The sequence below is a fragment of the Convolutriloba macropyga genome, chromosome 2 (genome assembly GCF_964194025.1).
Source record: "Convolutriloba macropyga chromosome 2, txConMacr16.3, whole genome shotgun sequence".
Taxonomy (NCBI): Eukaryota; Metazoa; Xenacoelomorpha; order Acoela; family Convolutidae; genus Convolutriloba; species Convolutriloba macropyga.
The window spans coordinates 66,233,914-66,246,636 of NC_134469.1; the positions used below are offsets into that span (position 1 = coordinate 66,233,914).

Genomic DNA, 12,723 nt, shown 5'->3' on the forward strand with positions numbered 1-12,723 from the left:
AGCTCTTAGAGGGATGCACAGTGACTTGATACCCTCGAGCTTTTCAGTTTAGCCTGTTTCTCAAAGCGAAAAGTCAATTCACTCAAGTGAGCGAAAGAACGTTTTAGAACAAAATTTCGAAACGGCCACGACTACAATAATAGCTTCAAACTTCGTTCAAGATCAATTTAAAAAGGATATATCGACTTGTTTGGAAGGCAGTGAGTGATCTTTTTGATTTAGCATACAATTCAGGAGAAAACTTGATATCAAATGTGCTGTCTCTAAAAGTAATAATTTCAAACAAATGAGGAGGAGGCATTTACAGCATTCGTGGTATTGCAAATTAAGGAGTCTAACATCTGAGTTCAAATGAGAATCATTGGGCATTGATTAATTCAATACTATTCGCCAACGAGGTGTTGTTCATCCTTTCCCAATTTCATATAAGTGATCCAGTAGAACAGATTCAGGATCAAAAACGAGGTTGGGAACCAAATTCGAGAGTAATAGTCTATCTGGGCAACGTCCACAGTTGTCATGAACCAGTTCACGAAACTTGATTCTTTGTGGTTATCGCCATTTTTCCGAGATCTCCGATTCCGCCGACGTTTCCCGCTGTAGTCCCGCTCTGATCCAGACCCCCCACTTGCAGCCGATCGTTGACTGTGGGAAGCTCCGTGGTGGCTGTGGCGAGCCGGCCTGCGGGAGGAACTTCCACGTCGTGATGAGGGGTAATGCCCGGGTGCGGCGCTGGAGTGGTTACCCTGATCGGAGTCTGTGCTGTTTGAGAGGGGGGTGACGGCGTTACTGCTGCTGTGGTATCCCCCCGTCTCGCTCCATTCATGATCATGCATGTTGTCGTGGTGGGATTCGTCGCATTCCTGCTCGGCTAGACTTCTGGGGTCATTCTCGGCTAGAAAGTTGGGAGTGGGCAGCAGGTTGTTTTTATTCCACACTTCTGCCTCAGATGAGCTGCAGTCTGTAGTTGTGTAGGAGCACTGCTAAAAAACAATTAAACATTCTGTTCTGATAAGAAAATTTTTTAGCAGCAAGAGCAAAATTTTGTCATTCGGACTGTTTGGATCAAAACCAATCAGAAACATTTGTAAGCTTCAAAAACGAGATGAGTTGTCAGTTCTGAAACAGAACTGCTTGCGACTACACAACCAACATTTGCAAAAAAGGAATTAAAAAAGGAATTAAAACGAAATTTATTGAATGCCGTCATATATTTTCCCTCTTTACGAATTGCTAATAGTCAGATAAAAGTCAATTTGTTGCGCACCTATCTCGCGCGGATTTTATGCTGTAAGCCCCACTAATATTTTCGTATAAATTTCTTAACTTTTTCTATGAAGACTGCAACTTTTGAATAACAAAAAGATTTGGGACTGTTTTGTCTTGGACTGGTTTGTTCGAACTAGCAAAAATCTGGATAAATTATTACTGATTTTCAGGAGACATCAATATAGAGTAGAGTACCGTGTAGTAAGTATTGTGATCGAAGTGCACTGGCTTTAGCTGAAGTTCGATTCCACTCGATGGCACTAGAAGGCTGTTCTCGCCCCCTCCCCCTCCTGTCCCTCCTCGACCACCCCCACTTACCCCCACTCCACTGCTCCCCCCTGGGGATACCAACTGGGGTGGACACCTCTGAGGTGAAGCATTGTCTCTCCAATTGGATATAGGATGTCTTCCTGGACGATACTGGGGAGGCATGAACTTTACTCCGGGGTTGGGAGTTCGTTTTCCAGTTTGGTAAGGAGTGCAGTTTTCCGGTGACAATATGTTGGGATATCGGTGGCGCTGACTTCCGCCCAAAGACATACTGCGCCGGGTAGCATTAGAAGACGTCGTCGAGAGCCGAGTATGCGTACGGTTTGTCAGAGATGTCTCTTGTAGCTGGAACTCGTCTTCGCTCGAGGAATCAGGACTGATCACAATTGATTTTTGAACAAACTTCATTCTTTGTCTTCGTTCAAGCCACTTTCGTTTCTGTTTATTCAGAAAATGGACAGTGATGAATTCAACTAAGGCTGCCAGAACGTAAACAAAAGAAACAAAAAAGTAAACATCCACTGCGTTTAAGTTGTCCACATTCGGGAGGACAGTTTTGCTGGTGTTCATGACCAGAATCATGGATAGGACTCCGGTCACCCCAATGTATGCTCTGGAAGTGGCAACTTCGGCAACTGTGGCTCTTCCCCGGTCAGGTATGATCCAAAAGGAGACCCATGAGAGCACTACTATGATGATGGCGGGGATGTAGCTCTGTACCAGGAAGTACATTAGATCACGTGTAAAAGTGAACTCAAGGGCACACCCCTCGTACAGCCCTAAACAACCAATCACAGTTACACACCATACACTCTAAACCCAATTGTTTTTGCGAATAGTGTCAACATTCTAGGAATTTCTCCTCTGAAATGGAGTTGAATGTACATAAATAGCATAATTTTAGCTCACGGTCTGGGGCTACTCCTAGCTTTTAACACTGCACCACCTCTCGTTTCAAATTCACTGATTGAATGAATATTCCCTAGAAGTTAAAGAATTTAAAATCTTGCAAGAATCTTGGTTTTAAGTTAGTTTTAGCAGCAAAAATACTCCAATTTTTGTTCCGACCCTCTTGAGGGGGGAGGAACTATATACTCAAATGGGTTTTTTTTTGTTTCGTGAATTTTCGCCGATCGATATATTCATCGTAGAGAGTTGAGACTGGTATCATTAGAAAGCTCGTCCAGCGTAGAATATGGCATTAAAAAGATTTTTTTTTAATTTTCGTTTTCTACAGGGAGTTATCGAGGTTTAAATTTCTGAGAAAAGTAGAGTGAATTCACGTTGTTTTTATTCACATTTTCCGGAATTTTTGCCTAAATTTTCGTCAGTTTCGCTAAAATTTGCTATAATGTTTAAGAATAGTGTCGTTTATTTTATTTTTGAAGACGAACAAGCATTGTTGATTGTTTTAATTTAATTTTTTTGGACAAAAAATCTGGATAAACATTTCAAAGTTTAGCCATTTTCATCAAAAACAGCACGAAATAAGCTACCTTAGTCCACTTTGATTAAATTTGCCAACAGTACACCCCCAAACAACACTCATAAAATCTTTGTAGACTTAGAGGGGGGCTATTTCTACTTCAGAGTCCGCTGAGAGTGCTCTGTAGTTAAAACTTTGCCTTTTTTGCTAACTTTACTCGTTGATTATCAAAAATGCAGAATCTATTTTGAGTTTTCAAATAACAAATTATCTATATCTACAACATTCGAAAAATCAATTGTTCCTAACGGACAATAAGCATTAACAGGGATAGTTTCTGGGCCATTCTTGGACTGTTACAATCCAAAAAAAAATCGGGTTGTAATCAGTCGGTCTTTTTTTTTTATAAAAAAAGACCTTTTTTAAATAATAAAGAACAGAACATATCAAATCAAAGCTCAGGAGTGATAGGTCCAACCAATTCGCTTACTAAGCAGCTCAAAGCTAATGCATTTAGTTTTTTACTTGAAAGATTATGGTCGTTTCTTTTTTTTAAATAATTGACTTTTCAATAAATAATGGCTTAATTAACTTTTCCTCTATTTTTTTCTTTGCAAAGAAAGAATGCTTCTTCTTTCTACTGATTTAACATTTATTCTCGGTTGCAGTTTTAAGCCTGAAGTTATTGTTTTCTGGCTTTGATACTACAAGATATCAGATTTTTGTTTGTTTTGATATTTGCCAGTTTTTCACGTTTTCTAATTTTGTCACATTATCACATTATCACAGTTCTCATGTCACATTATTAGCATTCCAAATAAGGCACTTATAAAATTGTGAAAGATATACATCATCGTTTTAACGGCCTCGACGCCTCTTTCATGAAGAAATCAATTGAATTTTTTAAACTTTGTCTAACTGTCATTTATACTTTGTCGTTTCGGTCGTATGAATTTCCTGTATAGTGATAGCTTTCAATGGCTTTTCATGGAAAAATAGAAGAACCGATATTCTGATATTCGTAGATAGCTGATGGCTTTCATGACTTTGAAAACAATCGTTTTCCAAAATCAAAAAAAAACTTTTCAATTTCGCAATTTTGTTCTTTTTATGTTTCTTTTTGTTACCGAATCTCGTTAGTTAATTACAGGTCAAATATGACATTATGGGTTCAAGTGAGGTTGTGAAAAAAAATTGATGTCCCAAAATCAATTTTTTTTAAAGAATTCGTTATGACTTTACTGGCTTTAACACGGGTTTTCACAAAAAAAAGTAAATTAATTTGATTTTTGTCATATTTGACGTTCTTTTTGTAGATGCAAGAAATATTCTGGATAATTGCACGTCTCGACGGCTTCTTTTTCATGATTAAACTACCCTATTTAAATAGTTTTTTTTGTAATTAATGACTTTCATGACATTGAATGTAATTTTGTTTCGCAAAAAAAATTAAAGTATTACTTTAGCACTTCGCCTTTTTGTCTACTTGTTACTTAGTCTTACTAATGAATGGCCACGTAATACATTATAGCTGTCTGAGGAAAGCGCAATCGAATATATTTTGAGGGCCAAAATATTGCTTGACGGTTTTGACAGCGTTTTCTGGCAAGTTTCAATTGAAATTTTGTTTGTTTTTTTGTTGTTCTTTTTAGCCGCTTTAAAAAATGAATAAGGACAGGTCTTAATGCCCGTCTATAGAAGCATTGGTAATCGTAAACCTTAGGGATATTTTACTTGATTTCTAATGGTTTTCATTACTTTGAAGTTAACTGTTTCAAAAAAATAAGTTAATTTTTTTACTTTACTGTTTTTGTTCTTTTTTGTATAATTGTTACCAAACCTTTTATGGACTGGTCGCATATGTTTTCTGGTGATTTATAAGTTATTTTTGTTTAGTTTTAGGTTGATCTGACGGTATGTTGACTTTTTTATTAAATTTAATTTTTAAGAGGGACATAAATTTTTTGATGTAATTAATGTTTGTTGTTGTTGTTGTTTGATTTTGCTGTTCGTCTTGACTCGCTTTCTTAATATTGACATATTACAGCAATCTAATGCATCAATTTTTACTCCACTGAGTTATTTGCTTTGGAGGCTATCTTATCGTTCATACAGAATTTTTTGAAAAAGTCTTGGACTTTTTTGGGATTCGCAAAAAATATTTTTTGGGTTTTTCTATCTGTTCCTCATTTGGTAGACAATTATGCAAAAATTGTGGATGGGCGGGGTCGGAACCTTATGTGCCATCGCACATTACCGAGCCGCCTTGTTTTTTCAGAACTTAAAAACTTGCTAGATTCTTGCGAGATTCTTGCAACATTTTGAATGCTGGCTAAAAAACTTTTCCATGGATTTCAGATTTGTAACTTGTTTAATAAACAATAATTTGCTTCGAAGGTGGTTTCTAAACAATTATTAGCCTGATTTATTATTTTTTTCCTGGATTGATATCTTGCAAGATTTGAATCCACTCATCACTAGGGTTTCCTGATGGTTCTCATCACCAACGAGAAGTTATCAAACTACGAGGCGAGGACGAGTTATTGGTTACCTTCAAGAGGGTGATATCAACCCTGTGAGTTTGTTTTTAATCAATTTCGTTGCAATTACAATACTTGCATAACTCCGCATAGTGTACTGCGCAGCTGATTAGACCATTTTTTCCATTCTTGTCTTTTCTCGCCACTCTTCATGTAGCAAGATACAAACGTGGATTTATTCAAAGATACAAAAATGTTCAAATTAAATAAAGTAACAGAAACAAATAATGACTGTTACTTGAACTGCGTTAAAGTAGTGAAATATGTAAGTAGTGAGTAACTGATGAATGTTTAATTATTTGTTCAACCGATACAGTGAAATACCACCGTACTTGCTGAATTGTTTCGCCCTGAAAAACATAATTCATACTTCTTGAGAGATGTAAGACGAACTGTTACGTTATTTGCGTTGAATGCAAATATTTTGCAAGATTTGCCATAATGTTATAATACATTCGATACAAGATAACCATTCGATTTTCACTGAATCAAAAATTTTACGCTTTGAAATATATGCTCATTACTTATTAGAAAAACTCACAAAATCCAAATTTTTCAAATTTTGCGAACAAAAATGATTAATCTCATTTAAACAATCTCATTCTGTTTGTTTTCGTTAGAACGTTTCTCAATGTGTATCATTGGGAGACATTTTTAAACCAGTTAGGGCGTTCGCTTCCTCAAATGTTTTGACAAAGTTTTGTATTCGAAAATGATTTGCTTGATTGCTTCAAATATTCCATGAAAATCTTACATTTTTAAAAATGTTTTTATTGTCATGATTCCAGCTTGAAGAGATGAACCTCATTCCAATATTTCTGAGGATTAATCATTGAAAAAATTGTTATACCACCAACACGACCTATAAATCATGAAAACTCTCAACATTAAATTGCTTTTTCTTCCGATATGATGCATCTCCAATATGCTACTCAGACTTAATTACCAAATTTCAGCACCTAAAAACTGTCAAAACCAAAACTTCTGTAGATGCAATGATTCAGTCTAATATCAGGGATTGTAACTGAAAATATTTTTGACATCGATCTGATGCATAAAACTAGCGTTATTTCATTGATGTTATTGAATTGTGCCAAAAAGAAACGTTTTTCTTCTATTTAATTTACTCAGATGATCAGTAACTATCAAACAAAACAAGGCGGCTCGTTAATGTGCGTTCGCACATGATGTTCCGACCCGAGCTCATCTACATTTTTGACTTAATTGTCAACCAAGTGAAGAAATAACAAAAATAGATGTTTGAATTTAAAACAATCGTTACGCAGCCTATCTACTAATTGAATAACATAATGCCATGCTTTATTACAGCGCCAATCAGATCTGACCTTAAAGAGACTACGAGACAAAAAACCAACCAGAAAATGAGCAAACAACAAAAACTTCACGGAAAAAACTGAATATCTAAATTTAAAAGCACATAGTAACAACGTCAAAATGCAGTCAGATAAAACCTTAACAACTCAAACTTAAATTCTCCTAACTATACAGCGGACGGAAAGATTTCTTAATGAAACTATGTTACAAGTCAACAAAGAGAACGGTCAATGAGGCGAAATTCTAAATTTAATCAATGTTTTTTAAACCCAGAAATTTCAAGTCTTAAAAATCATTAGCTTTAACTAAAAAATCCGCGATAAATTACCAAAAGTTACTACAAAACCAAAAGGCCCTGTGTTTGAGTATTTTAAGCCTCAGAAACGAACTAAAGAAAAACTTAAAAAAAAATTAGAAATGATCGAAAACACAAGCTATTGCTACCATTAAAATCATTAGCTATTATCTGAATATTAAGCATTTTTAATTCAATTCTATTTTCTACTAATTCAGCTGCAGGAATTATACTGAGAGATTAAATAAGTTTATACACTCTTGTGATCTGTTACTACGCGATTGTTCTGAAAGAAGAGCAAAAGAAGCGCTAAAAATGACCACTCAAAAAAAGGTTTTAAAAAACGCATAATGTCCAACAAACAAAGCATCGGTGACAAATAATATCAGTAGATATGTTATTTTTTGGATTACAAGAAAGTGGATGTGATCTCTCATCGGTGAAAATAAGTTAAAATTTTAAAATTTGACGAAAAGAACTCCACAAACTGAAAAGTTTGAAAAATGTTTGAAAAAGTATATCATAAAACTTTAAGAATAAAGGCTATAAACTGACTAACTGATTCGAGTAAAATCATTAAATACATCCTCAATTACAAGCCTAAGAGACTTGTCAGCAATCTACGGCTACCTAAAGAATAAAAACAGGCAAAAACACCAATTTCAAGAGAAAAATTGAGCGAGAAAAGTGTCGAAGGCAATAATAAATGAACTTTTCACTAAAAACTTTTCTAGGTTCAATTAATTTTTTAACAGCAATGGGATTTTTTCTTTCTATCAATATAGCTTCAAAAAATCAAACATGAACAAATACATTAGAACCACGAATTTTTTTAGAAATCTCGTAGTATCAACGCCATTAATTTCATTACCTTTCAACAGAATCCACTAAATACGCTAAATGATGCCTCCATGGACAAACAAGTTTGTCGGCCACTCATATTTGGTTTTAAATACCTTACCACATGCTACTGAAAATGAAAACAACAACAAAGACAGGCAAAAACCTTAAAATCCAGTAAAAAAAGTGCCAGAAGAAAGTGTCGAAGCAATATAAATCATAATTTCTTCTCTGAAATCTTTAAATAAGATCCGTTGAAAGTCTCATTTCAAACAATGGGAATTATCAGTAATAAGATAATGTGATAAGACTTCAAAAGGATCCAAAAAAAAGAAAAAGTACCCGAAAAATTAAAAAAAAATGTGAAAACTAATGGCAATGAAGTTTTAAAACTAAAAGGCAGATGATAAAACCGCTAACCAGAATATTTTTGGTTGCACTAGAAAAAAAGGATCTAAAAAAATACTAAGGCCGACTGACAGTTCACGAAAAAAGAGTTTAGGATTGATTAATGTTCCAAAAAAATCTCGAAAAAAAACTATTTTTAAAGTCTTAACAGCCATTAACCTCAAAAGCTTTTAACGGAGGTCAATAACTAAGCTCAGAAAAAAACACGATGGCAGAAAAAAGATGTTTATCATGCATAGATAATCAATATGAGATTACAATAAGTCTTAAGACTATGAAAACAACAACAAAAACAGGCGAAAACCAAAATTCAGTACAAAAGTGCGGGAACAAAATTTCGAAGCCATTTAAACCATTGACTTTTATCTGAAAACTTTATCTGTGATCCACTGAGTGTCTTTTCCAAGCCAATTGGATCAGAATTTCATTTGGATAAGGTGTAAAATATTTGGATTGTGTGATAAGAGTTCAAAAGTAACCAATAAAACGAAAATATCAAAAAAAAATTTTCAAAAAAATTTTGAATTCTTGTGTTATTGAAGTCATATAACTAATAGCTAGAAAATAAAACCTTCAACGAAATTTGTTTTAGTTTCAGTAGAAAGCCAGTGGGTTCGGTCAATACTGAGACTGACTAACAGTTGACGAAAATTTTTCAAAAAATTTGTTAATGTTGAAGAAAATTTTGGAAAAAATATTTATAAATTTTTGACAGACATTAAATTCAATCAATTTCAACGGAAATCAATAAATAGGCTTAAATATGCTTCAATAGGAGTATGGGAATGTTTGTCTTGCATAGGAGACCAATAAGACATAACAACAAGTCTTATGACTATGAAAACAAAACAAAACCAGGCAAAAACCAAAAATTCAGTAGAGACGTGCGAGAAGAAAAGATCGAAGCCAATTGACACCATAAGCTTCTCTCTGAAATATTTGTCTTTGATCGATTGAACGTCTTCTAGAAGCCAATAGAAGCTGTCAATTTTACGACAAGTTAATGTGAAGTTAATGAGAATTTAATGTTCGAAAAATTTTTTCGAAGAATTGTTTTTAAAGTCTTAACAGCTTTTAAATTCAATAGCTTTCAACGGAAGTCAATAAATTCGCTCCATTATGCCTCAACGGGAGGACAAGGATGTTTTTCATGCATGTTTAATCAATAACACATCGCAATAAGTCTTATGTCTATGAAAACAACAACAAATACAGGCTAAAACAAAAAATTCAGTAGAAAAATGCGAGAAGAAAGTGTCGAAGCCATTTAATCCATACACTTTTCTTTGAAAACTTTATTTCTAATCCATTGAACATCTTCTTGAAGGCATTGGGAGCTATCAATATTAGGATAATGTGATAAAATTTCAAAAGAAACCAATAATGCGAAAATATCCAAAAATTTTAAATTTTTTTTTCAATATCTTGTGGCATTGAGATCATATCACCAATAGTTAGAAGATAAAACCACTACCCAAATTAATTTTTTTTGCAGTAAGAAGGAAGGTAGACCTGTCAATCCTGAGACTGGCTAAGAGTTCACGAAAATAAATTTTTGTTTTGTTAATGTTAAAGTTTTTTTTTCGAAAATTTATTTTGAAAGGCATAACAGCCATTAGCTGTCCACTTATTGCACTAGATATGCTCACCTAAATCTTATTACAAAACATATTGCACTGTTAGTCAATGAGTCTATGCCATTAGTGAAACCTCAAAACGAAGTTAAAAACTTCATTTAAAATTACGAAAACTCAAAGTCGAATTTAAAAAAAAACTTGAGCAATTCCTTGAAAACAAATTTGTTTTGTTCATTGGCCCTCATTTGACTGTAAAGGAGATTTTTTATTAAGGGAACCTCGATATGAAAAGTGACTTGTCTCTGGGTGGCTTAAAAAAGCAAAAAAAAGCAGAAAAGTTTTATAAAAAAGAGCTCTTGAAAATTCGAAATTTTTTGATATTGAAGCTCCCTATGAGAACAGAACTAGTCTATTTTATGGCTTTTAGTCTATTAGATACACAAAATTGATTCATTTTTGGCAAGAAATTTAAGTTTGAAATACTATTTTTTATTTAAAAAAATATCTTAATTTGAAGAAAAATCACCCTAAAAGTGAACAAATACCCCGTGTTCACACAAAAATTCAATCCTCGATAACTCCTCGAAAAAAAACGAAAATCAAAAAAAATTTAACTTTGAATTCTACGCTGGACCAGCTTTTTAATGATACCACTCACATTTCTCTGCGATGAATATATCGATCGGCCAAAATTGACTGAACAAAAAAAACCCATTTGAGTATATAGTTTCCCCCCCCCACAAGTGGGGTCGGAACAAATACAAAATTTTGCCCCCTGACATCTTGTGGTTCGCTGAACTAAGCTGATTGTTTCGAGGAACTTTTTCAAATCATTCATTTTTTTCTAAGAGTAAAAAAAAACAATTACAATTTTTAGAGAAAACCAGTTGTTCAGTTTTTGACATAGATACAGAGAGAACTATAGGTATCATCAGGAAAATTATTAAATTTCAACGTTTCTATCGTTTAACTTTGGCTTCCAATTTTATCCAGTTTGCCCTTGACAATTAAAAAATTTTATGTAACGTAACAGTTCCAAAGTAAGTAGACTAAAAATTCTATTTTATCTTAAAACTGATCTAAAAAACTATTTATCTAAAAAACTTTTTTATTATCATGAGAAAACTATTTATTATCAAAAAAACTATTTATTATCATGTTGAAACAATAGCAACAATTTCCATTTAAAAACAAAAACAGTTAAAAAAACAAAAATATTAACGTTTGGTCAATTTTCTTTTACATAAAGACCATGGTTCAGCGGAGAAGACGTCATACAACTAACACTCTAAATCATCAAGACCAACAAATGGCTAACAACAATTCTGAACTACAAAAAACAACACCCAAAATAACTCTGAAATGACGACATCTTTGACCAACATTAGCACTCAAATGACAGCATCTTTGCGGTGAAGAAATTATGCTATGTTTGGAAGATTGGAAAATACCGCAATGCCAAAAATGGTTTTTTAGGTGGCGGTCAAGCAAGCCGATAGGCAAGCACGCCGAATTTTGAAAATGAGGTCAAGTAAGCCGAAAAATTTTGGGATACCCGTATTTTAAGTTGCCCCTGGCGGGCCGGTGGGCGCGCGCGTCGCGGCTTCGCCGCGATAACCGACCCGCGATTTCCGGATTACATCCCACAGCGGATGAGAGGCATGGCCATGGACAGCGGACCGCTGAGGCCCGTACCCACTAGATGTCTAAAAATTGACGTATTTTTGTTTCTTTGGTGCATTGGAATACATTATGCACCATAATACTACGCGCAGTATTGATTGCAACGGCTAATAATGTATTATTTCTGATAAATTACATAACTAATACATAAATTTCGGCTTGCTTTTCTGTCGGCTTACTTTTACTTCGGCTTCCTTTGCGTTCGCCGATTTTTTAGCGCTTCCATAAGAGCTGATTTTAGATTACAAGCGTGTATCAGTCGATGCCAATTTTGAGCCTATTTTAAAGGAAAGTGGCAGTAACTTACTGACCAATTAAAAATGATTAATCAAACTAGCATTCGTAATTATAATAGTATACGATTTAGCAACAAATACATGGTTACCAAACCTTGTTTTTTCAATTTATAAATGATACAATTTTGATATTGGGTCTTTGCAAAAGCATAGCATTATCCAGCTGCATGGGTTGTTTCTACCGTTTTTGCTGCAGAAATATCGCCAGAAGAGATCAATGACTCATAATTTTTGTTGAACTGGAACCAAAAAATGCAACTGTTTGATGGTTTATTGTCGCTAGGATTAACGTTTTTTGGAAGTTTTATTTTCACTGTTTCGTTGTTGCCCTGTACGTGCGTCTTCATAGAATCTAATAAAAATGGTTGATGCTGACGTGGTACCTGCCGTCGTTGTGATTGTAAGTCAAAATAAGGAGAATGAGGTTAAATCTTAATAGGTCAAACTAACCACTTTGTGACAATTTTTGTATTTTTTTCAAAACTCTGTAAGTCGAAGTGACCACGTAATCTACGTATATGTTTACCTTTACTTTTGTTGATGTCTTATTGTAGATAGTCCGTTTAAGTAACCAGAGGGATTTTGACGCATTTGATTCTCTTTCTAATGCATTTTTATGCCAACTCATGTTGCAGGTAATCATGTCGGTTCCTAGATATTTTTGTGCTCAAGCGCATGAGACTTGCTTTCATTTTTGATACAGAAATCCTAATTGCTTTTTAGGCTCAAGATTGGACATTCGTTTTATGGTAGTTGCATACCGAAGTCAATAATTTTGAATTAT

The 12,723-nt window shown here is 34.3% G+C and overlaps 1 protein-coding gene across 1 annotated transcript in view; it reads right to left on the reverse strand.

The window, feature by feature from the left end:
• Positions 1 to 229: 229 nt before the first annotated feature.
• Positions 230 to 12,723, reverse strand: part of LOC142334617 (uncharacterized) — an 82,517-nt gene continuing 70,023 nt past the window's right edge. The window contains exons 7-9 of the mRNA XM_075382797.1: positions 1,602 to 2,318; positions 1,465 to 1,550; positions 230 to 983 (exon numbers count right to left, since the gene is read on the reverse strand). Coding sequence (XP_075238912.1) covers positions 384 to 983; positions 1,465 to 1,550; positions 1,602 to 2,318 — 1,403 coding nt within the window. The 3' untranslated portion in view covers positions 230 to 383. The remainder of the gene's footprint in view (positions 984 to 1,464; positions 1,551 to 1,601; positions 2,319 to 12,723) is intronic.